General features: G+C 42.6%; 1 protein-coding gene across 3 annotated transcripts in view; it reads left to right on the forward strand.

Moving 5' to 3' along the window:
• Positions 1-15,547: 15,547 nt before the first annotated feature.
• The window catches only part of LOC139574872 (highly divergent homeobox-like), a 43,807-nt gene continuing 34,761 nt past the window's right edge, over positions 15,548-24,593 (forward strand). For all 3 annotated transcript variants that reach the window (XM_071399841.1, XM_071399842.1, XM_071399843.1), the window contains exons 1-2: positions 15,548-15,703; positions 18,442-19,267. In XM_071399841.1, coding sequence (XP_071255942.1) covers positions 19,199-19,267 — 69 coding nt within the window. In that variant the 5' untranslated portion in view covers positions 15,548-15,703; positions 18,442-19,198. The remainder of the gene's footprint in view (positions 15,704-18,441; positions 19,268-24,593) is intronic.

Raw genomic sequence — 24,593 nt, forward strand, 5'->3', positions numbered from 1 at the left:
TCCCTCCTCGACAGCATCCGCAGCACGTTCCCAAGCCTCCGTGGAGGATGGTCCATGAGGGACACGAGCAGCAATGAGAAGGCATTTATTTTTAGGAGGGCCTGCAGATCTATGTCCAGAGAAAGCGTCCAGGGTGAAAAAGTTTAAATGAAAAAGACAAAACTAAGACCTTGGGAAACTTGTTAAATTCAGAGTTTGATTAAATAGTTAATAAAATAGTGAAGTGAAGGTAGTGAAGTGTAACCAACAGTACAGCAGCACGAGACATCGCGGAAGTATTGCATCATCAGTCATAATAACATCTGGCACGTTCTATCAGGGATGGAGTGGTATAGGGCCATAATAACATGTTGTATCAGGGATGGAGTGGTATAGGACCATAATAACATGTATCAGGGATGGAGTGGTATAGGGCCATAATAACATGTATCAGGGATGGAGTGGTATAGGGCCATAATAACATGTATCAGGGATGGAGTGGTATAGGGCCATAATAACATGTATCAGGGATGGAGTGGTATAGGGCCATAATAACATGTTGTATCAGGGATGGAGTGGTATAGGGCCATAATAACATGTATCAGGGATGGAGTGGTATAGGGCCATAATAACATGTTGTATCAGGGATGGAGTGGTATAGGACCATAATAACATGTTGTATCAGGGATGGAGTGGTATAGGGCCATAATAACATGTATCAGGGATGGAGTGGTATAGGGCCATAATAACATGTTGTATCAGGGATGGAGTGGTATAGGACCATAATAACATGTTGTATCAGGGATGGAGTGGTATAGGACCATAATAACATGTTGTATCAGGGATGGAGTGGTATAGGTCCATAATAACATGTTGTATCAGGGATGGAGTGGTATAGGGCCAAAATAACATGTATTAGGGATGGAGTGGTATAGTTCCATAATAACATGTTGTATCAGGGATGGAGTGGTATAGGGCCATAATAACATGTTGTATCAGGGATGGAGTGGTATAGGGTCATAATAACATGTTGTATCAGGGATGGAGTGGTATAGGGCCATAATAACATGTATTAGGGATGGAGTGGTATAGGTCCATAATAACATGTTGTATCAGGGATGGAGTGGTATAGGGCCATAATAACATGTATCAGGGATGGAGTGGTATAGGGCCATAATAACATGTATCAGGGATGGAGTGGTATAGGGCCATAATAACATGTTGTATTAGGGATGGAGTGGTATAGGGCCATAATAACATGTTGTATCAGGGATGGAGTGGTATAGGGCCATAATAACATGTTGTATCAGGGATGGAGTGGTATAGGGCCATAATAACATGTTGTATCAGGGATGGAGTGGTATAGGGCCATAATAACATGTATCAGGGATGGAGTGGTATAGGGCCATAATAACATGTTGTAACAGGGATGGATTGGTATAGGGCCATAATAACATGTTGTATCAGGGATGGAGTGGTATAGGGCCATAATAACATGTTGTATCAGGGATGGAGTGGTATAGGTCCATAATAACATGTATCAGGGATGGAGTGGTATAGGTCCATAATAACATGTATCAGGGATGGAGTGGTATAGGGCCATAATAACATGTTGTATCAGGGATGGAGTGGTATAGGGCCATAATAACATGTATCAGGGATGGAGTGGTATAGGTCCATAATAACATGTTGTATCAGGGATGGAGTGGTATAGGGCCATAATAACATGTTGTATCAGGGATTCAGTGGTATAGGGCCATAATAACATGTTGTATCAGGGATGGAGTGGTATAAGTCCATAATAACATGTATTTGGGATGGAGTGGTATAGGGCCATAATAACATGTTGTATCAGGGATGGAGATGTATAGGTCCATAATAACATGTTGTATCAGGGATGGAGTTGTATAGGTCCATAATAACATGTATCAGGGATGGAGTGGTATAGGGCCATATGAACATGTATCAGGGATGGAGTGGTATAGGGCCATAATAACATGTATCAGGGATGGAGTGGTATAGGGCCATAATAACATGTATCAGGGATGGAGTGGTATAGGGCCGTAATAACATGTTGTATCAGGGATGGAGTGGTATAGGGCCATAATAACATGTATCAGGGATGGAGTGGTATAGGGCCATAATAACATGTGTCAGGGATGGAGTGGTATAGGGCCATAATAACATGTTGTATCAGGGATGGAGTGGTATAGGGCCATAATAACATGTTGTATCAGGGATGGAGTGGTATAGGTCCATAATAACATGTTGTATCAGGGATGGAGTGGTATAGGTCCATAATAACATGTATCAGGGATGGAGTGGCATAGGTCCAAAATAACATGTTGTATCAGGGATGGAGTGGTATAGGGCCAAAATAACATGTTGTATCAGGGATGGAGTGGTATAGGGCCATAATAACATGTATCAGGGATGGAGTGGTATAGGGCCATAATAACATGTTGTATCAGGGATGGAGTGGTATAGGGCCATAATAACATGTTGTATCAGGGATGGAGTGGTATAGGGCCATAATAACATGTATCAGGGATGGAGTGGTATAGGTCCATAATAACATGTTGTATCAGGGATGGAGTGGTATAGGACCATAATAACATGTATCAGGGATGGAGTGGTATAGGGCCATAATAACATGTATCAGGGATGGAGTGGTATAGGTCCATAATAACATGTTGTATCAGGGATGGAGTGGTATAGGACCATAATAACATGTATCAGGGATGGAGTGGTATAGGGCCATAATAACATGTATCAGGGATGCAGTGGTATAGGTACATAATAACATGTTGTATCAGGGATGGAGTGGTATAGGGCCATAATAACATTTTGTATCAGGGATTGAGTGGTATAGGGCCATAATAACATGTTGTATCAGGGATGGAGTGGTATAGGTCCATAATAACATGTATCAGGGATGGAGTGGTATAGGTCCATAATAACATGTATCAGGGATGGAGTGGTATAGGGCCATAATAACATGTATCAGGGATGCAGTGGTATAGGTACATAATAACATGTTGTATCAGGGATGGAGTGGTATAGGGCCATAATAACATTTTGTATCAGGGATTGAGTGGTATAGGGCCATAATAACATGTTGTATCAGGGATGGAGTGGTATAGGTCCATAATAACATGTATCAGGGATTGAGTGGTATAGGGCCATAATAACATGTTGTATCAGGGATGGAGTGGTATAGGTCCATAATAGCATGTATCAGGGATGGAGTGGTATAGGGCCATAATAACATGTTGTATCAGGGATGGAGTGGTATAGGGCCATAATAACATGTTGTATCAGGGATGGAGTGGTATAGGTACATAATAACATGTTGTAACAGGGATGGAGTGGTATAGGGCCATAATAACATGTTGTATCAGGGATGGAGTGGTATAGGGCCATAATAACATGTTGTATCAGGGATGTAGTGGTATAAGACCATAATAACATGTATCAGGGATGGAGTGGTATAGTACCATAATAACATGTATCAGGGATGGAGTGGTATAGGGCCATAATAACATGTTGTATCAGGGGTGGAGTGGTATAGGGCCATAATAACATGTGTCAGGGATGGAGTGGTATAGGGCCATAATAACATGTTGTATCAGGGATGGAGTGGTATAGGGCCATAATAACATGTTGTATCAGGGATGGAGTGGTATAGGTCCATAATAACATGTTGTATCAGGGATGGAGTGGTATAGGGCCATAATAACATGTATCAGGGATGGAGTGGCATAGGTCCAAAATAACATGTTGTATCAGGGATGGAGTGGTATAGGGCCAAAATAACATGTTGTATCAGGGATGGAGTGGTATAGGGCCATAATAACATGTATCAGGGATGGAGTGGTATAGGGCCATAATAACATGTTGTATCAGGGATGGAGTGGTATAGGGCCATAATAACATGTTGTATCAGGGATGGAGTGGTATAGGGCCATAATAACATGTATCAGGGATGGAGTGGTATAGGTCCATAATAACATGTTGTATCAGGGATGGAGTGGTATAGGACCATAATAACATGTATCAGGGATGGAGTGGTATAGGGCCATAATAACATGTATCAGGGATGGAGTGGTATAGGTCCATAATAACATGTTGTATCAGGGATGGAGTGGTATAGGACCATAATAACATGTATCAGGGATGGAGTGGTATAGGGCCATAATAACATGTATCAGGGATGCAGTGGTATAGGTACATAATAACATGTTGTATCAGGGATGGAGTGGTATAGGGCCATAATAACATTTTGTATCAGGGATTGAGTGGTATAGGGCCATAATAACATGTTGTATCAGGGATGGAGTGGTATAGGTCCATAATAACATGTATCAGGGATGGAGTGGTATAGGTCCATAATAACATGTATCAGGGATGGAGTGGTATAGGGCCATAATAACATGTATCAGAGATGCAGTGGTATAGGTACATAATAACATGTTGTATCAGGGATGGAGTGGTATAGGGCCATAATAACATTTTGTATCAGGGATTGAGTGGTATAGGGCCATAATAACATGTTGTATCAGGGATGGAGTGGTATAGGTCCATAATAACATGTATCAGGGATTGAGTGGTATAGGGCCATAATAACATGTTGTATCAGGGATGGAGTGGTATAGGTCCATAATAACATGTATCAGGGATGGAGTGGTATAGGGCCATAATAACATGTTGTATCAGGGATGGAGTGGTATAGGGCCATAATAACATGTTGTATCAGGGATGGAGTGGTATAGGTACATAATAACATGTTGTATCAGGGATGGAGTGGTATAGGGCCATAATAACATGTTGTATCAGGGATGGAGTGGTATAGGGCCATAATAACATGTTGTATCAGGGATGTAGTGGTATAAGACCATAATAACATGTATCAGGGATGGAGTGGTATAGTACCATAATAACATGTATCAGGGATGGAGTGGTATAGGGCCATAATAACATGTTGTATCAGGGGTGGAGTGGTATAGGGCCATAATAACATGTTGTATCAGGGATGGAGTGGTATAGGGCCATAATAACATGTATCAGGGATGGAGTGGTATAGGGCCATAATAACATGTATCAGGGATGGAGTGGTATAGGGCCATAATAACATGTTGTAACAGGGATGGAGTGGTATAGGGCCATAATAACATGTTGTAACAGGGATGGAGTGGTATAGGGCCATAATAACATGTTGTATCAGGGATGGAGTGGTATAGGGCCATAATAACATGTTGTATCAGGGATTGAGTGGTATAGGTCCATAATAACATGTATCAGGGATGGAGTGGTATAGGGCCATAATAACATGTTGTATCAGGGATGGAGTGGTATAGGGCCATAATAACATGTATCAGGGATGGAGTGGTATAGGGCCATAATAACATGTTGTATCAGGGATAGAGTGGTATAGGGCCATAATAACATGTTGTATCAGGGATGGAGTGTTATAGGGCCATAATAACATGTTGTATCAGGGATGGAGTGGTATAGGTCCATAATAACATGTATCAGGGATGGAGTGGTATAGGGCCATAATAACATGTTGTATCAGGGATGGAGTGGTATAGGGCCATAATAACATGTTGTATCATGGATGGAGATGTATAGGTCCATAATAACATGTTGTATCAGGGATGGAGTGGTATAGGGCCATAATAACATGTATCAGGGATGGAGTGGTATAGGGCCATAATAACATGTATCAGGGATGGAGTGGTATAGGGCCATAATAACATGTTGTATCAGGGATGGAGTGGTATAGGGCCATAATAACATGTATCAGGGATGGAGTGGTATAGGGCCATAATAACATGTATCAGGGATGGAGTGGTATAGGGCCATAATAACATGTTGTATCTGGGATGGAGTGGTATAGGGCCATAATAACATGTGTCAGGGATGGAGTGGTATAGGTCCATAATAACATGTTGTATCAGGGATGGAGTGGTATAAGGCCATAATAACATGTTGTATCATGGATGGTGGTATAGGGCCATAATAACATGTATCAGGGATGGAGTGGTATAGGGCCATAATAACATGTTGTATCAGGGATGGAGTGGTATAGGGCCATAATAACATGTTGTTTCAGGGATGGAGTGGTATAGGTACATAATAACATGTTGTATCAGGGATGGAGTGGTATATGGCCATAATAACATGTTGTATCAGGGATGGAGTGGTATAGGGCCATAATAACATGTTGTATCAGGGATGGAGTGGTATAGGGCCAAAATAACATGTTTTATCAGGGATGGAGTGGTATAGGGCCATAATAACATGTATCAGGGATGGAGTGGGTATAGGTCCATAATAACATGTATCAGGAAAGGATTTGTATTGGAACATAATAAAGTTATCTGTTCATGCTCACCTCACCTGAAACTACACACTGCAAGCCTAGCACACTTTCATCATCATTTAGCTGCTACAGGCTAGCGATTAGCATGTCTCACTATGAAATGTGCTGATAATACAATGATCTGATAAGGTCTGCTGATGGCGATCTCTCTCAATAGCAAGGCCATGCTCACTGAGTCTGTACATAGTCAAAGCTTTCCTTAATTTTGATTCAGTTACAGTCGTCAAGTTTTCTGCCACTGTTATACTATCTGTTTAGGGCCAGTCACAGTGGTCAGGTATTCTGCCACTGTTGTACTCTCTGTTTAGGGCCAGTCACAGTGGTCAGGTATTCTGCCACTGTTATACTCTCTGTTTAGGGTCAGTCACAGTGGTCAGGTATTCTGCCACTGTGGACTCTCTGTTTAGGGTCAGTCACAGTGGTCAGGTATTCTGCCACTGTGTACTCTCTGTTTAGGGCCAGTCACAGTGGTCAGGTATTCTGCCACTGTTATACTCTCTGTTTAGGGTCAGTCACAGTGGTCAGGTATTCTGCCACTGTTATACTCTCTGTTTAGGGCCAGTCACAGTGGTCAGGTATTCTGCCACTGTTATACTCTCTGTTTAGGGTCAGTCACAGTGGTCAGGTATTCTGCCACTGTTATACTCTCTGTTTAGGGTCAGTCACAGTGGTCAGGTATTCTGCCACTGTTATACTCTCTGTTTAGGGCCAGTCACAGTGGTCAGGTATTCTGCCACTGTTATACTCTCTGTTTAGTTCCAGTCACAGTGGTCAGGTATTCTGCCACTGTTATACTCTCTGTTTAGGGTCAGTCACAGTGGTCAGGTATTCTGCCACTGTTATACTCTCTGTTTAGAGCCAGTCACGGTGGTCAGGTATTCTGCCACTGTTATACTCTCTGTTTAGGGCCAGTCACAGTGGTCAGGTATTCTGCCACTGTTATACTCTCTGTTTAGGGTCAGTCACAGTGGTCAGGTATTCTGCCACTGTCATACTCTCTGTTTAGAGCCAGTCACAGTGGTCAGGTATTCTGCCACTGTTGTACTCTCTGTTTAGGGCCAGTCACAGTGGTCAGGTATTCTGCCACTGTTATACTCTCTGTTTAGGGTCAGTCACAGTGGTCAGGTATTCTGCCACTGTGTACTCTCTGTTTAGGGTCAGTCACAGTGGTCAGGTATTCTGCCACTGTGTACTCTCTGTTTAGGTCCAGTCACAGTGGTCAGGTATTCTGCCACTGTTATACTCTCTGTTTAGGGCCAGTCACAGTGGTCAGGTATTCTGCCACTGTGTACTCTCTGTTTAGGGCCAGTCACAGTGGTCAGGTATTCTGCCACTGTTATAATCTCTGTTTAGGGTCAGTCACAGTGGTCAGGTATTCTGCCACTGTTATACTCTCTGTTTAGGGCCAGTCACAGTGGTCAGGTATTCTGCCACTGTTATACTCTCTGTTTAGGGCAAGTCACAGTGGTCAGGTATTCTGCCACTGTGTACTCTCTGATTAGGGTCAGTCACAGTGGTCAGGTATTCTGCCACTGTTATACTCTCTGTTTAGGGCCAGTCACAGTGGTCAGGTATTCTGCCACTGTGTACTCTCTGTTTAGGGCCAGTCACAGTGGTCAGGTATTCTGCCACTGTTATACTCTCTGTTTAGGGCCAGTCACAGTGGTCAGGTATTCTGCCACTGTTATACTCTCTGTTTAGGGCCAGTCACAGTGGTCAGGTATTCTGCCACTGTTATACTCTCTGTTTAGGGCCAGTCACAGTGGTCAGGTATTCTGCCACTGTGTACTCTCTGTTTAGGGTCAGTCACAGTGGTCAGGTATTCTGCCACTGTTATACTCTCTGTTTAGGGCCAGTCACAGTGGTCAGGTATTCTGCCACTGTGTACTCTCTGTTTAGTTCCAGTCACTGTGGTCAGGTATTCTGCCACTGTTATACTCTCTGTTTAGGGCCAGTCACAGTGGTCAGGTATTCTGCCACTGTTATACTCTCTGTTTAGGGCCAGTCACAGTGGTCAGGTATTCTGCCACTGTTATACTCTCTGTTTAGGGCCAAATAACATTCTAGTTTGCTCTGTTTTGTTGTTGATTCTTTCCAATGTGTCAAGGAATTATCTTTTAGTTTTCTCATGATTTGGTGAGGTCTAATCGTGTTGCTCTCTTATGGCTCTGTGGGGTCTGTGTTTGTGAGCAGAGCCCCAGGACCAGAAGGTTTGATAATCACTTTGTTTTAGGTGGTGGTAGAATTTAATTGCTGTTTTCTGGATTGTGATAATTACTGGGAATCGTCCTAATTCTGCTCTACATGCATTATTTGGTGTTTTAAGGTGTACACGGGATATTTTTGCAGAAGTCTCAGTTTGATGTTTGTCTCATTTAGTAAATTCTTGGTTGGTTGAGTGGACCCCAGACCTCACAACCATAGAGGCCAATGGGTTATATAACTGATTCGTTTATTTTTTGCCAGATCCTAATTGTGATGTGAAATGTTATGTTCCTTTTGACAGCGTAGAAGGCTCTTCTTGCCTTGGATCTCAGATCAGTCACATCTTTGTGGAAGTTATATGGTGTTGATGTTTAACAATAGCTATTGGTTTAGCTATGTGTGTGTTCTCTAGGGCAACAGTGTCGAGGTGGAATTTGTTTTTATGGTCCTGGCAACTGGACCTTTTTTGGAACACCATTATTTTTGTCTTATTGAGATTCACTGTCATGGCCCAGGTCTGACAGAATCTGTGCAGAAGATGTAGGTTCTACTGTAGGCCCTCCTTGGTTGGGGACAGAAGCACAATATCACCTGTTATGTGGTGTTGCTGTTTAGGTATAGTGTGTGTGCTCTTGGGCAAAAGTGTTGAGGTGGAATTTGTATTTATGATCCTGGCAACTATGCTGAACAAAAATATAAATGTAATGTGCAACAATTTCAATGCATTTACCAAGTTACAGTACAAGGAATTCATTAAATTGAAATAAATTGATTAGGCCCTAATCCATAGATTGCACATGACTGGGCAGGGGCACAGCCAATCCGATTGAGTTTTCCCCACAAAGGGCTTTATTATAGCCATAAATACTCCTCAGTTTAATCAGCTGTCCGAGACGATCCCGTAGCTGAAGATGCCAGATGTGGAGGTCCTTGGCTGGCGTGGTTACACGTGGATTGCGGTGGACATTCCTGCAGTCAGCATGCCAATTGTACGCTCCTTCAAAACTTGAGACATTTGTGGCATTGTGTTGTGTGACAAAACTGCATTTAAATTTTTATTTATTTAGCCTTTATTTAACTAGGCAAGTCAGCTAAGGACAAGTTCTTATTTACAATGACGGCCTACATTTGTGACCAACCACCTGGATTCGGTCCTATGGAGCAACATTTGAAATGGTGTTTTTTACATTGGATAAAAGTAGAGAAAATGGTATATCAATCTCTGCAGTTGAGGAACAATGGAAAAGTAATTCTGCTTTGAAAGTTGAAATCCCACTTTTGAGAAAATGGCCCTTGAATGTTTTGGTACACCTACTGGAGAGTTCTTCCTTGTCTACACCCAATCAGCATCGTTTACACCCTCTTAAGTCTTAGCCCCACCCATCTCTTTAAGGATTTACGTGTGAGGCTATGCGCTAAACAACCAAAGATTTCAAGACTAAAGGCTGGTTTATACTACGTACAGTTGAAGTCAGAAGTTTACATACACTTAGGTTGGAGTCATTAAAACTCGTTTTTCAACCACTTCACAAATTTCTTGTTAACAAACTATAGTTTTGGCAAGTCGGTTAGGACATCTACTTTGTGCATGACATAAGTAATTTTTCCAACAATTGTTTACAACAGATTATTTCACTTATAATTCACTGTATCACAATTCCAGTGGGTCAGAAGTTCACATGCACAAAGTTGACTGTGCCTTTAAATAGCTTGGAAAATTCCAGAAAATTATGTCATGGCTTTAGAAGCTTCTGATAGGCTAATTGACCTCATTAGAGTCAATTGGAGGTGTACCTGTGGATGTATTTCAAGGCCTACCTTCAAACTCAATGCCTCTTTGCTTGACATCAGGGGAAAATCTAACGAAATCAGCCAAGACCTCAGAAGAAAAATTGTAGACCTCCACAAGTCTGGTTCATCCTTGGGAGCAATTTCCAAACACCTGAAGGTACCACGTTCATCTGTACAAGCAACAGTACGCAAGTATAAACACCATGGGACCACGCAGCCATCATACCGCTCAGGAAGGAGACACGTTCTGTCTCCTAGAGATGAATGTACTTTGGTGCAAAAAGTGCAAATCAATCCCAAAACAACAGCAAAGGATCCTGTGAAGATGCTGGAAGACACAGGTACAAAGTATCTATATCCACAGTAAAATTTACATTTTACATTACATTTTAGTCATTTAGCAGACGCTCTTATCCAGAGCGACTTACAGTAGAGTGCATACATTTTATTACATTTTACATACTGAGACAAGGATATCCCTACCGGCCAAACCCTCCCTAACCCGGACGACGCTATGCCAATTGTGCGTCGCCCCACGGACCTCCCGGTTGCGGCCGGCTGCGACAGAGCCTGGGCGCGAACCCAGCCCAGCCTGGGCGCGAACCCAGAGACTCTGGTGGCGCAGCTAGCACTGCGATGCAGTGCCCTAGACCACTGCGCCACCCGGGAGGCCGGGTGAGTCCGATATAGGCCAAAATGAGTCCTATATCGACATAACCTGAAAGGCAGCTCAGCAAGGAAGAAACCACTACTCCAAAACCGCCATAAAAAAGCCAGACTACGGTTTGCAACTGCACATGGGGACAAAGATCGTACTTTTTGGAGAAATGTCCTCTGGTCTGATGAAACAAAAATAGAACTGTTTGGCCATAATGACCATCGTTATGTTTGGAGGAAAAACGGGGAGGCTTGCAAGCCGAAGAACACCATCCCAACCGTGAAGCACAGGGGTGGCAGCATCATGTTGTGGGGGTGCTCTGCTGCAGGAGGGACTGGTGCACTTCACAAAATAGATGCCATCATGAGGGAGGAAAATTATGTTGATATGTTGAAGCAACATCTCAAGACATCAGTCAGGAAGTTATAGCTTGGTCGCAAATGGGTCTTCCAAATGGACAATGACCCCAAGCATACTTCCAAAGTTGTGTCAAAATGGCTTAAGGACAAGAAAGTCAAGGTATTGGAGTGGCCATCACAAAGCCCTGACCTCAATCCCATAGAAAATTTGTTGGCAGAACTGAAAAAGCGTGTGCGAGCAAGGAGGCATACAAACCTGACTCAGTTACACCAGCTCTGTCAAGAGGAATGTGCCAAAATTCACCCAACTTTTTGTTGGAAGCTTATGGAAGGCTACCAGAAACATTTGACCCAAGCTAAACAATTTGAAGGCAATGCTACCAAATACTAATTGAGTGTATGTAAACTTCTGACCCACTGGGAATGTGATGAAAGAAATAAAAGCTGAAATAAATCATTCTCTATACTATTAATCTGACATTTCACAATCTTAAAATAAAGTGGTGATCCTAACTGACCTAAAACAGGGAATTTTTACCAGGATTAAATGTCAGGAATTGTGAAAAACTGCGTTTAAATGTATTTGGCTAAGGTATATGTAAACTTCCAACTTCAACTGTATATCGATGTGTTTGAAGACAGTTGTCGCAGTGACATCATGAACATTCTAATGTCAGCCAACATTAAACTTGTCGTTATTGTTATGAAACAGTATAAACACAAAAACGACAGGCTGTAACGGCTGTCGTCCTCTTCTTCCTCTGAAGAGGTGTAGCAAGGATCGGACCAATACGCAGCGTGGTAGGTGTCCATGTTTTAATAGGGAAAACTGAACATTAACACAAATACAAAAACAATAAACGTGAACAAACCGAAACAGTCCCATGTGGCACAAACACTGACACAGGAAACAATCACCCACAAAATACCCAAAGAACATGGCTGCCTAAATATGGTTCCCAATCAGAGACAACGATAAACACCTGCCTCTAATTGAGAACCAATCTAGGCAACCATAGACTTACATAAACACCTAGAATGAACACAACCCCATTAATCTACAAAAAAAAACCTAGACAGTACAAACACCCTAGACGAGACAAAAACCACACAAACCACCCTCGTCACACCCTGACCTAACCAAAATATAAAAGAAAACAAAGAATACTCAGGTCAGGGCGTGACACAGGCTGCATGTCATCAGCAGCCTGGTGGTCCAAAATAGCATAACTGGTGTATTTTAACACCAACAAACACATCCGTTTAAAAATGGATTTAGGATATGTCAATCTACCAAACCAGGCAACTAAAAGCAATTTCTAAACTATATTTTGGTTCATTTCTAGCTTGTTAGCTAGCTAGCTAATGTTAAATTATCTGTATAAACGTTAAGTTAGCTGGGTAGCTAACGTTAAGTTAGCTGTATAAACGTTAAGTTAGCTAGCTAGCTAACGTTAAGTTAGCTGTATAAACTTTAAGTTAGCTGGCTAGCCAGTTCAAATCATGACCATATCATAGCTGACAACGTCTTAACTTTAGCTAATTTGTCTTCATTATTACAGGAAAATAAACTCACAACAAGATCATTATATACAGAAAATAACTTATGTGTCACGGCCGTCGAAAGAAGTGGACCAAAGTGCAGAGTGGTGAGCGTACATTTCCTTTTTTTTTTTAGAATGTCGCCAACAAAACAAGAAACAAAATAAACGACCGTGAAGCTTACGAGGACAATAGTGCCATTAACAAAGATAACTACCCACAATCACAGGTGGGAAAAAAAGACAGCTGTCCCTGATTGAGAACCATACTAAAACATAGAAACATAGAAACACAAATCATAGAAATAAAGAACATAGAATGCCCACCCAAATCACACCCTGACCAAATCAAATAGAGACATAAAAAGGCTCTCTACGGTCAGGGCGTGGCAGTATGGTTGTGAGTGTGACTAAATAAAAGCAGGGCATTCTATCGGAGAACTTGTAACGTAAGCTCACCCCATTCCGTACAAATGTGCGCAACCACGACATTCAAACGAGGCTGCAAAGAAAACTAATGGGACTGTAGCGACTGTGTTGACTTCAATATCTGGGGTGTGAACTACTTTTCTATTCAAGCGTTGATTGACATGGTAATGGCTCTATAGTATTGGAGAAAAGTTGAAAAAACTGACCCTCCGTTACATCATGACGTGTCATGCCGTAACGTACAGCACGCATAAAGCTACTATTTCTGTCTTACAATCTCTCACCACCAGGTGTAGCACTTCTCTCATCGTTTAAAAACAAGAAATGGACAGTGACGGGGGTAAGGGGGATACCTAGTAATTTTTTGCGTCATCACTGCATGCAATCATGACTCTCAAAGCCGCTGTTTACTTCTGAAGATCACTTTAGCACCGCCCTAAAAACCCGATTCAAATTCGACACAAACCTTCAAATAGGTATGCAATGACACATTATTTTAACTCTTTATAGTGTTTTATTTACATTTTAGAGGCGATAAGGTGATAAGTTGGACAGATCGAGTGAAAAAAAGCAGTTTTCCCACACGACAACTGTCCTTCTCACTATCACGCATTAGTTTCGCTTCCCCACCAGCCATTTTTAAAAAGACACGACGGAGCTCATTGCCTTGTTGAATTATGCAGAAACGGGCAGCGTGGAGCTCATGTCAGTGATTTTGTTGGAAAGGGGAGAAATTGTGCTTTACATTGGTATTAATATTACAGTTGATCTGGAAGTATTACGTTTTTGGGACTCTAAAATAAGGTCAATTGTACGGACCAAGGCGATGTACAAAAGTGAGTGAGTTTACGTTACACAGTCTCGTTGGCCTAACATTATATCCTAATTTGACTTTGGTGCAGGTCATGTTGTTCTTCACATTACCGTCTCTGGTAAACACACACTATATCAAATAAAATCAAAGTTTTTTTGTCACATGCACAGGATAGAGAAGGTGTAAATGGCACAGTGAAATGTTTTCTTGCATAGTGGAGTCTTTTGTTTAGACATGTAGCTAGCTAGCTAGCTAAACAATGAACCATAATCCCAACTCATAACGTTAATACATGCATGAATCTGGAGGTAACTAAATTTAACCAACTAGGTTCAATGTTAGCTAGCTAGCTAACAGTATGCTTTAACTTGCAATGAAAATGACTTTGACAAAATTAGAAACATACAATATCTGAAAATGTAGCTAGCTAGATTCTCTTACCCATGGATGAACGCTTTCCCCTCTCGGTCACAGATGCCATGGTTGCCCTTAGTTTGAAGATGTAATCCGGAGACAGGTGTTCTCTTTTCGACTCCCTCTGCATAATATTTGCAATCAAACGCCAGAAATTTCTCCATCTCCTTAGCCATCATACTTCCACCGGGCATTCCACTAATTTCAAAACTCGGTCAACTTCTTTGTTGCAGTTCTTTGTGATATCTTTCAAAAAAGCTTTGTTAGAAAGGATTACCTACACATACTGAGCAGCTCATGTTATAGACAGAAGCATGCTACATGACAGACCAATCCGAACTCATCTCTCAGCATATCCAGCCCATCCATTAGCCAATCATGGCTAGCGGAAAGGTTCCCCGACTTTTTCCGTGGCTAACCCAACTAGGCTGGTAATTTAACAATTGTATTCGTATTTACAGATGGCATATACGTTTCTTATTTAGGCACATGAAAGTTCACAAGTTCCAGAAGGCATTTCTGCCAAAAACAAAACCACATTTTGATTAAAATGTATGTTTACTTTCAAATGCCTCTCCTGTGAAGTAGTAACGTGCGACATACGCCTAGTTTCCTGAAACGAGTCACATTTTAGAGTGGCCTTTTATTGTCCCCAGCACAAGGTGCACCAGTGTAATGAGCATGCTATTTAATCTGGCAAGTGGATGGATTATTTTGGCAAGTGGATGGATTATTTTGGCAAATGGGGATTTGTTCACTAACAGGGATGTAAACAAGTTTGTGTCATTTATTTTTTGAGGATTACGTTTTTTGTGCATAGGGAACATTTCTGGGATATTTTATTTCAGTTCATTAAACATGGGACCAACACTTTACATGTTGCGTTTATATTTTTGTTCAGTATAAAGATTTTCTCTCTCTCCTCCCCACATAGTCACCGCTGGGCGGGACATCACTGGGTTGAATGTCACAGCCCTGATTTCAAGATCTAATTGGCTTCTGTCTGCGAATACGTCACGATCATGATTAGAATTGATGATCGGATGTTTAGATTTCATTGTCTGGCTAGGGGACTGCTGAAGAAATCTGCTGAATTAGAGCGGTCGTTTGATTTGACGACAAAAACAGGTACATGCCAAACTGATTTTACACTTCACTGTGACAGATTTCGACGAGTTCTGGATTCAGTTCGCTGTAGGCAGGGGTTGAGAGACTGACCATGTTAGAACAGGAGAAATCAGAGATTTAAAGGAAAAGTTTAGTCGGCTCCAGTGGTCTGGGTATGGCAGACATGGCCTGTCTTTCTAGTATGGCGTGCTCTAGGCGTTATAGTTGTGTTGCTTTCAGCTGGTTGTTGACTGTCTGTCGGAAAATTAAATCGTTCTGCTTTCTGTGTGGGAATCCTATTTCTTCCCCTCTCTCTGCCCTTGTGGCGGAATGGGTGGATGTGCGTTTTCTACATCAATTTGCTATGCAATGTTTCCATTTTTTCATTCGTGACCATGCGCACTGAGCTTGCCAAAATGCTGAAACGGGAGGGGAAGGATGTTGTGTTAAAAGAGACTGGCTAGCAGCAGCAGCAGAATCATCAAACTATTGCTTTTCAACGAGTCTACAATGTTTTCTCTAACTTTTTTGGAGTTGCAACCTCCAAGTTATAACGCGTTACAGTAGTTGCATGGCTCCATATAGCCGATACGCTGATTTGGTAGTAGCAACGTTAGCAAGACACATCCTTCACATCTCACATGCTACCAAGGAAAGATTGAACAGGTCCACTAGCTAGGTCTGATCCAGGTCCCACTCAACTAGCTAAATTAGGTCTGATCCAGGTCCCACTCAACTAGCTAAGTTAGCTCTGATCCAGGTCCCACTCAGCTAGCTAAGTTAGCTCTGGTCCAGGTCCCACTCAGCTTGCTAAGTTAGCTCTGATCCAGGTCCCACTCAACTAACTAAGTTAGCTCTGGTCCAGGTCCCACTCAACTAGCTAAGTTAGCTCTGATCCAGGTCCCACTCAACTAGCTAAGTTAGCTCTGATCCAGGTCCCACTCAACTAGCTAAGTTAGCTCTGATCCAGGTCCCACTCAACTAGCTAAGTTAGCTCTGATCCAGGTCCCACTCAACTAGCTAAGTTAGCTCTGATCCAGGTCCCACTCAGCTAGCTAGCTCTGATCCAGGTCCCACTCAACTAGCTAAGTTAGCTCTGATCCAGGTCCCACTCAACTAGCTATGTTAGCTCTGATCCAGGTCCCACTCAACTAGCTAAGTTAGCTCTGATCCAGGTCCCACTCAGCTAGCTAAGTTAGCTCTGATCCAGGTCCCACACAACTAGCTAAGTTAGCTCTGATCCAGGTCCCACTCAGCTAGCTAAGTTAGCTCTGATCCAGGTCCCACTCAGCTAGCTAGCTCTGATCCAGGTCCCACTCAGCTAGCTAGCTCTGATCCAGGTCCCACTCAACTAGCTAAGTTAGCTCTGATCCAGGTCCCACTCAGCTAGCTAAGTTAGCTCTGATCCAGGTCCCACTCAGCTAGCTAAATTAGTTCTGATCCAGGTCCCACTCAACTAGCTAGCTCTGATCCAGGTCCAACTCAACTAGCTAGCTCTGATCCAGGTCCCACTCAGCTAGTTAAGTTAGCTCTGGTCCAGGTCCCACTCAACTAGCTAAGTTAGCTCTGGTCCAGGCCCCACTCAACTAGCTAAGTTAGCTCTGATCCAGGTCCCACTCATCTAGCTAGCTCTGATCCAGGTCTCACTCAACTAGCTAAGTTAGCTCTGATCCAGGTCTCACTCAGCTAGCTAAGTTAGCTCTGGTCCAGGTCCCACTCAACTAGCTAAGTTAGCTCTAATCCAGGTCCCACTCAGCTAGCTAAGTTAGCTCTGATCCAGGTCCCACTCAACTAGCTAAGTTAGCTCTGATCCAGGTCCCACTCAGCTAGCTAAGTTAGTTCTGGTCCAGGTCCCACTCAACTAGCTAAGTTAGCTCTGGTCCAGGTCCCACTCAACTAGCTAAGTTAGCTCTGATCCAGGTCCCACTCAACTAGCTAAGTTAGCTCTGATCCAGGTCCCACTCAACTAGCTAGCTCTGATCCAGGTCCCACTCATCTAGCTAGCTCTGATCCAGGTCTACTTTACTACTATAGTTTTATAATCTGAGTGTATGAAATGTCCACAGGTGTGTTACCTGTCCAACTACATTTCATGTGATGGTCAAGTGACAACTCTCTTCCAGTCTATTAAAACCATAGTGATCACTAGTGCCTAAAAGACAGTTTTAACATGGGCAGTGCCATTGATGACTTTCACCACTTTGAAGTAGTCAACTGGGTGGGACTTCCTATTGGTTAAGGAAGGATCACATAATTCCAACCATGTCATTGGGAGGGATCAGCCAATGAAATATACTTGTGAGCAAACATTCCATAACTGCAAGTGACAGTAAATTGCCAACCTTGGCTTTATACCTGTTCAGACAACACCCTCCAGGGGACAGTAAACCACCAACCTTGTCTTTATACCTGTTCAGACAACACCCTCCAGGGGGCAGTATGCACCCTTTCAGTTTGATTACCAACTCATAGAAGTCGTAGAAGCAGGAAATGTACCACTTCAAAATGGAGATGGCCTTAATGGTGCTGCCCATGCCCACACAGACGCTGTAATGGGACAGATAAAAGACGAGTCCTGTATCATTCTCTATGATTAAAACACACCACCATAGAATAAGTGTGATGTTATAAAAATTATATGACAACTCTAAATATAAACATATAAAGCAGTCTATTATGGAAAAGCTGAAATGAGATCTTCTGGTTAATAAAGTTTCCATTGATTCCACTCTAACTGATGACACTCTCGTGTCTTGCAGCACCTCAGGGAGACAAAGACACCGCACCATGTCTCAGCCCCTGCACCCTGCAGCCCAGGAGACTGAGCTAGCATGACCAGCTAGACCACCATAACCCCCGGACAGACAGTATCTGCTGCCTGGCCGTAGGCCTATCTGGCCCTGCTGCCTAGACCTCACCCCGGCCCTGCTGCCTAGACCTCACCCCGGCCCTGCTGCCTAGACCTCACCCCGGCCCTGCTGCCTAGACCTCACCCCGGCCCTGCTGCCTAGACCTCACCCCGGCCCTGCTGCCTAGACCTCACCTGGCCCGGCCCTGCTTCCTAGACCTCACCTGGCCCGGCCCTGCTTCCTAGACCTCACCCCGGCCCGGCCCTGCTTCCTAGACCTCACCCCGGCCCTGCTGCCTAGACCTCACCCCGGCCCTGCTGCCTAGACCTCACCCGGCCCGGCCCTGCTTCCTAGAGCTCACTCCGGCCCGGCCCTGCTTCCTAGACCTCACCCCGGCCCTGCTTCCTAGACCTCACCCCGGCCCTGCTTCCTAGACCTCAACCCGGCCCTGCTTCCTAGACCTCACCCCGGCCCTGCTTCCTAGACCTCACCCCGGCCCGGCCCTGCTTCCTAGACCTCACCCCGGCCCGGCCCTGCTTCCTAGACCTCACTCCGGCCCGGCCCTGCTTCCTAGACCTCACTCCGGCCCTGCTGCCTAGACCTCACCCCGGCCCGGCCCTGCTTCCTAGACCTCACCCCGGCCCGGCCCTGCTCGTGGTTCTGCTGTATGGCTGATCTGCCCCCCTGCAGTAGGAGCAGTATGGAGGAATGGCAGGAGAAACGAGGCCTGCAGACAGTAAGTAGAGAAACCACCACCTGGACTACAGGCCTTAATATTCTAATGTTCCTATTACATACACTGGGTTCATGTGTGTTATAATACACTGACTGTACAAAACATTAGGAACACCTGCTCTTTCCTTGACATGGACTGACCAGGTGAATCCAGGTGAAAGATATGACTGGGTACAGACTGGAAGCATGTTTTATCCACTGTGTATATAGGTCTACATACAGACTGGGTACAGACTGGAAGCATGTTTTATCCACTGTGTATATAGGTCTACATACAGACTGGGTACAGACTGGAAGCATGTTTTATCCACTGTGTATATAGGTCTACATACAGACTGGAAGCATGTTTTATCCACTGTGTATATAGGTCTACATACAGACTGGAAGCATGTTTTATCCACTGTGTATATAGGTCTACATACAGACTGGAAGCATGTTTTATCCACTGTGTATATAGGTCTACATACAGACTGGAAGCATGTTTTATCCACTGTGTATATAGGTCTACATACAGACTGGGTACAGACTGGAAGCATGTTTTATCCACTGTGTATATAGGTCTACATACAGACTGGAAGCATGTTTTATCCACTGTGTATATAGGTCTACATACAGACTGGAAGCATGTTTTATCCACTGTGTATATAGGTCTACATACAGACTGGAAGCATGTTTTATCCACTGTGTATATAGGTCTACATACAGACTGGAAGCATGTTTTATCCACTGTGTATATAGGTCTACATACAGACTGGAAGCATGTTTTATCCACTGTGTATATAGGTCTACATACAGACTGGAAGCATGTTTTATCCACTGTGTATATAGGTCTACATACAGACTGGGTACAGACTGGAAGCATGTTTTATCCACTGTGTATATAGGTCTACATACAGACTGGGTACAGACTGGAAGCATGTTTTATCCACTGTGTATATAGGTCTACATACAGACTGGAAGCATGTTTTATCCACTGTGTATATAGGTCTACATACAGACTGGAAGCATGTTTTATCCACTGTGTATATAGGTCTACATACAGACTGGAAGCATGTTTTATCCACTGTGTATATAGGTCTACATACAGACTGGAAGCATGTTTTATCCACTGTGTATATAGGTCTACATACAGACTGGAAGCATGTTTTATCCACTGTGTATATAGGTCTACATACAGACTGGAAGCATGTTTTATCCACTGTGTATATAGGTCTACATACAGACTGGAAGCATGTTTTATCCACTGTGTATATAGGTCTACATACAGACTGGAAGCATGTTTTATCCACTGTGTATATAGGTCTACATACAGACTGGAAGCATGTTTTATCCACTGTGTATATAGGTCTACATACAGACTGGAAGCATGTTTTATCCACTGTGTATATAGGTCTACATACAGACTGGAAGCATGTTTTATCCACTGTGTATATAGGTCTACATACAGACTGGGTACAGACTGGAAGCATGTTTTATCCACTGTGTATATAGGTCTACATACAGACTGGAAGCATGTTTTATCCACTGTGTATATAGGTCTACATACAGACTAGAAGCATGTTTTATCCACTGTGTATATAGGTCTACATACAGACTGGAAGCATGTTTTATCCACTGTGTATATAGGTCTACATACAGACTGGGTACAGACTGGAAGCATGTTTTATCCACTGTGTATATAGGTCTACATACAGACTGGGTACAGACTGGAAGCATGTTTTATCCACTGTGTATATAGGTCTACATACAGACTGGGTACAGACTGGAAGCATGTTTTATCCACTGTGTATATAGGTCTACATACAGACTGGAAGCATGTTTTATCCACTGTGTATATAGGTCTACATACAGACTGGGTACAGACTGGAAGCATGTTTTATCCACTGTGTATATAGGTCTACATACAGACTGGAAGCATGTTTTATCCACTGTGTATATAGGTCTACATACAGACTGGGTACAGACTGGAAGCATGTTTTATCCACTGTGTATATAGGTCTACATACAGACTGGAAGCATGTTTTATCCACTGTGTATATAGGTCTACATACAGACTGGGTACAGACTGGAAGCATGTTTTATCCACTGTGTATATAGGTCTACATACAGACTGGAAGCATGTTTTATCCACTGTGTATATAGGTCTACATACAGACTGGGTACAGACTGGAAGCATGTTTTATCCACTGTGTATATAGGTCTACATACAGACTGGGTACAGACTGGAAGCATGTTTTATCCACTGTGTATATAGGTATACATACAGACTGGGTACAGACTGGAAGCATGTTTTATCCACTGTGTATATAGGTCTACATACAGACTGGAAGCATGTTTTATCCACTGTGTATATAGGTCTACATACAGACTGGGTAGAGACTGGAAGCATGTTTTATCCACTGTGTATATAGGTCTACATACAGACTGGAAGCATGTTTTATCCACTGTGTATATAGGTCTACATACAGACTGGGTACAGACTGGAAGCATGTTTTATCCACTGTGTATATAGGTCTACATACAGACTGGAAGCATGTTTTATCCACTGTGTATATAGGTCTACATACAGACTGGAAGCATGTTTTATCCACTGTGTATATAGGTCTACATACAGACTGGGTACAGACTGGAAGCATGTTTTATCCACTGTGTATATAGGTCTACATACAGACTGGGTACAGACTGGAAGCATGTTTTATCCACTGTGTATATAGGTCTACATACAGACTGGGTACAGACTGGAAGCATGTTTTATCCACTGTGTATATAGGTCTACATACAGACTGGAAGCATGTTTTATCCACTGTGTATATAGGTCTACATACAGACTGGAAGCATGTTTTATCCACTGTGTATATAGGTCTACATACAGACTGGGTACAGACTGGAAGCATGTTTTATCCACTGTGTATATAGGTCTACATACAGACTGGGTACAGACTGGAAGCATGTTTTATCCACTGTGTATATAGGTCTACATACAGACTGGAAGCATGTTTTATCCACTGTGTATATAGGTCTACATACAGACTGGAAGCATGTTTTATCCACTGTGTATATAGGTCTACATACAGACTGGGTACAGACTGGAAGCATGTTTTATCCACTGTGTATATAGGTCTACATACAGACTGGGTACAGACTGGAAGCATGTTTTATCCACTGTGTATATAGGTCTACATACAGACTGGAAGCATGTTTTATCCACTGTGTATATAGGTCTACATACAGACTGGAAGCATGTTTTATCCACTGTGTATATAGGTCTACATACAGACTGGGTACAGACTGGAAGCATGTTTTATCCACTGTGTATATAGGTCTACATACAGACTGGAAGCATGTTTTATCCACTGTGTATATAGGTCTACATACAGACTGGGTACAGACTGGAAGCATGTTTTATCCACTGTGTATATAGGTCTACATACAGACTGGAAGCATGTTTTATCCACTGTGTATATAGGTCTACATACAGACTAGAAGCATGTTTTATCCACTGTGTATATAGGTCTACATACAGACTGGGTACAGACTGGAAGCATGTTTTATCCACTGTGTATATAGGTCTACATACAGACTGGAAGCATGTTTTATCCACTGTGTATATAGGTCTACATACAGACTGGAAGCATGTTTTATCCACTGTGTATATAGGTCTACATACAGACTGGGTACAGACTGGAAGCATGTTTTATCCACTGTGTATATAGGTCTACATACAGACTGGGTACAGACTGGAAGCATGTTTTATCCACTGTGTATATAGGTCTACATACAGACTGGAACCATGTTTTATCCACTGTGTATATAGGTCTACATACAGACTGGGTACAGACTAGAAGCATGTTTTATCCACTGTGTATATAGGTCTACATACAGACTGGAAGCATGTTTTATCCACTGTGTATATAGGTCTACATACAGACTGGGTACAGACTGGAAGCATGTTTTATCCACTGTGTATATAGGTCTACATACAGACTAGAAGCATGTTTTATCCACTGTGTATATAGGTCTACATACAGACTGGAAGCATGTTTTATCCACTGTGTATATAGGTCTACATACAGACTGGGTACAGACTGGAAGCATGTTTTATCCACTGTGTATATAGGTCTACATACAGACTGGGTACAGACTGGAAGCATGTTTTATCCACTGTGTATATAGGTCTACATACAGACTGGAAGCATGTTTTATCCACTGTGTATATAGGTCTACATACAGACTGGAAGCATGTTTTATCCACTGTGTATATAGGTCTACATACAGACTGGAAGCATGTTTTATCCACTGTGTATATAGGTCTACATACAGACTGGGTACAGACTAGAAGCATGTTTTATCCACTGTGTATATAGGTCTACATACAGACTGGAAGCATGTTTTATCCACTGTGTATATAGGTCTACATACAGACTGGAAGCATGTTTTATCCACTGTGTATATAGGTTTACATACAGACTGGAAGCATGTTTTATCCACTGTGTATATAGGTCTACATACAGACTGGAAGCATGTTTTATCCACTGTGTATATAGGTCTACATACAGACTGGGTACAGACTGGAAGCATGTTTTATCCACTGTGTATATAGGTCTACATACAGACTGGAAGCATGTTTTATCCACTGTGTATATAGGTCTACATACAGACTGGAAGCATGTTTTATCCACTGTGTATATAGGTCTACATACAGACTGGAAGCATGTTTTATCCACTGTGTATATAGGTCTACATACAGACTAGAAGCATGTTTTATCCACTGTGTATATTGGTCTACATACAGACTGGAAGCATGTTTTATCCACTGTGTATATAGGTCTACATACAGACTGGGTACAGACTGGAAGCATGTTTTATCCACTGTGTATATAGGTCTACATACAGACTGGGTACAGACTGAAAGCATGTTTTATCCACTGTGTATATAGGTCTACATACAGACTGGAAGCATGTTTTATCCACTGTGTATATAGGTCTACATACAGACTGGAAGCATGTTTTATCCACTGTGTATATAGGTCTACATACAGACTGGAAGCATGTTTTATCCACTGTGTATATAGGTCTACATACAGACTGGAAGCATGTTTTATCCACTGTGTATATAGGTCTACATACAGACTGGAAGCATGTTTTATCCACTGTGTATATAGGTCTACATACAGACTGGGTACAGACTGGAAGCATGTTTTATCCACTGTGTATATAGGTCTACATACAGACTGGAAGCATGTTTTATCCACTGTGTATATAGGTCTACATACAGACTGGAAGCATGTTTTATCCACTGTGTATATAGGTCTACATACAGACTGGAA

Source organism: Salvelinus alpinus, chromosome 4 (genome assembly GCF_045679555.1).
Source record: "Salvelinus alpinus chromosome 4, SLU_Salpinus.1, whole genome shotgun sequence".
Classification (NCBI taxonomy): domain Eukaryota; kingdom Metazoa; phylum Chordata; class Actinopteri; order Salmoniformes; family Salmonidae; genus Salvelinus; species Salvelinus alpinus.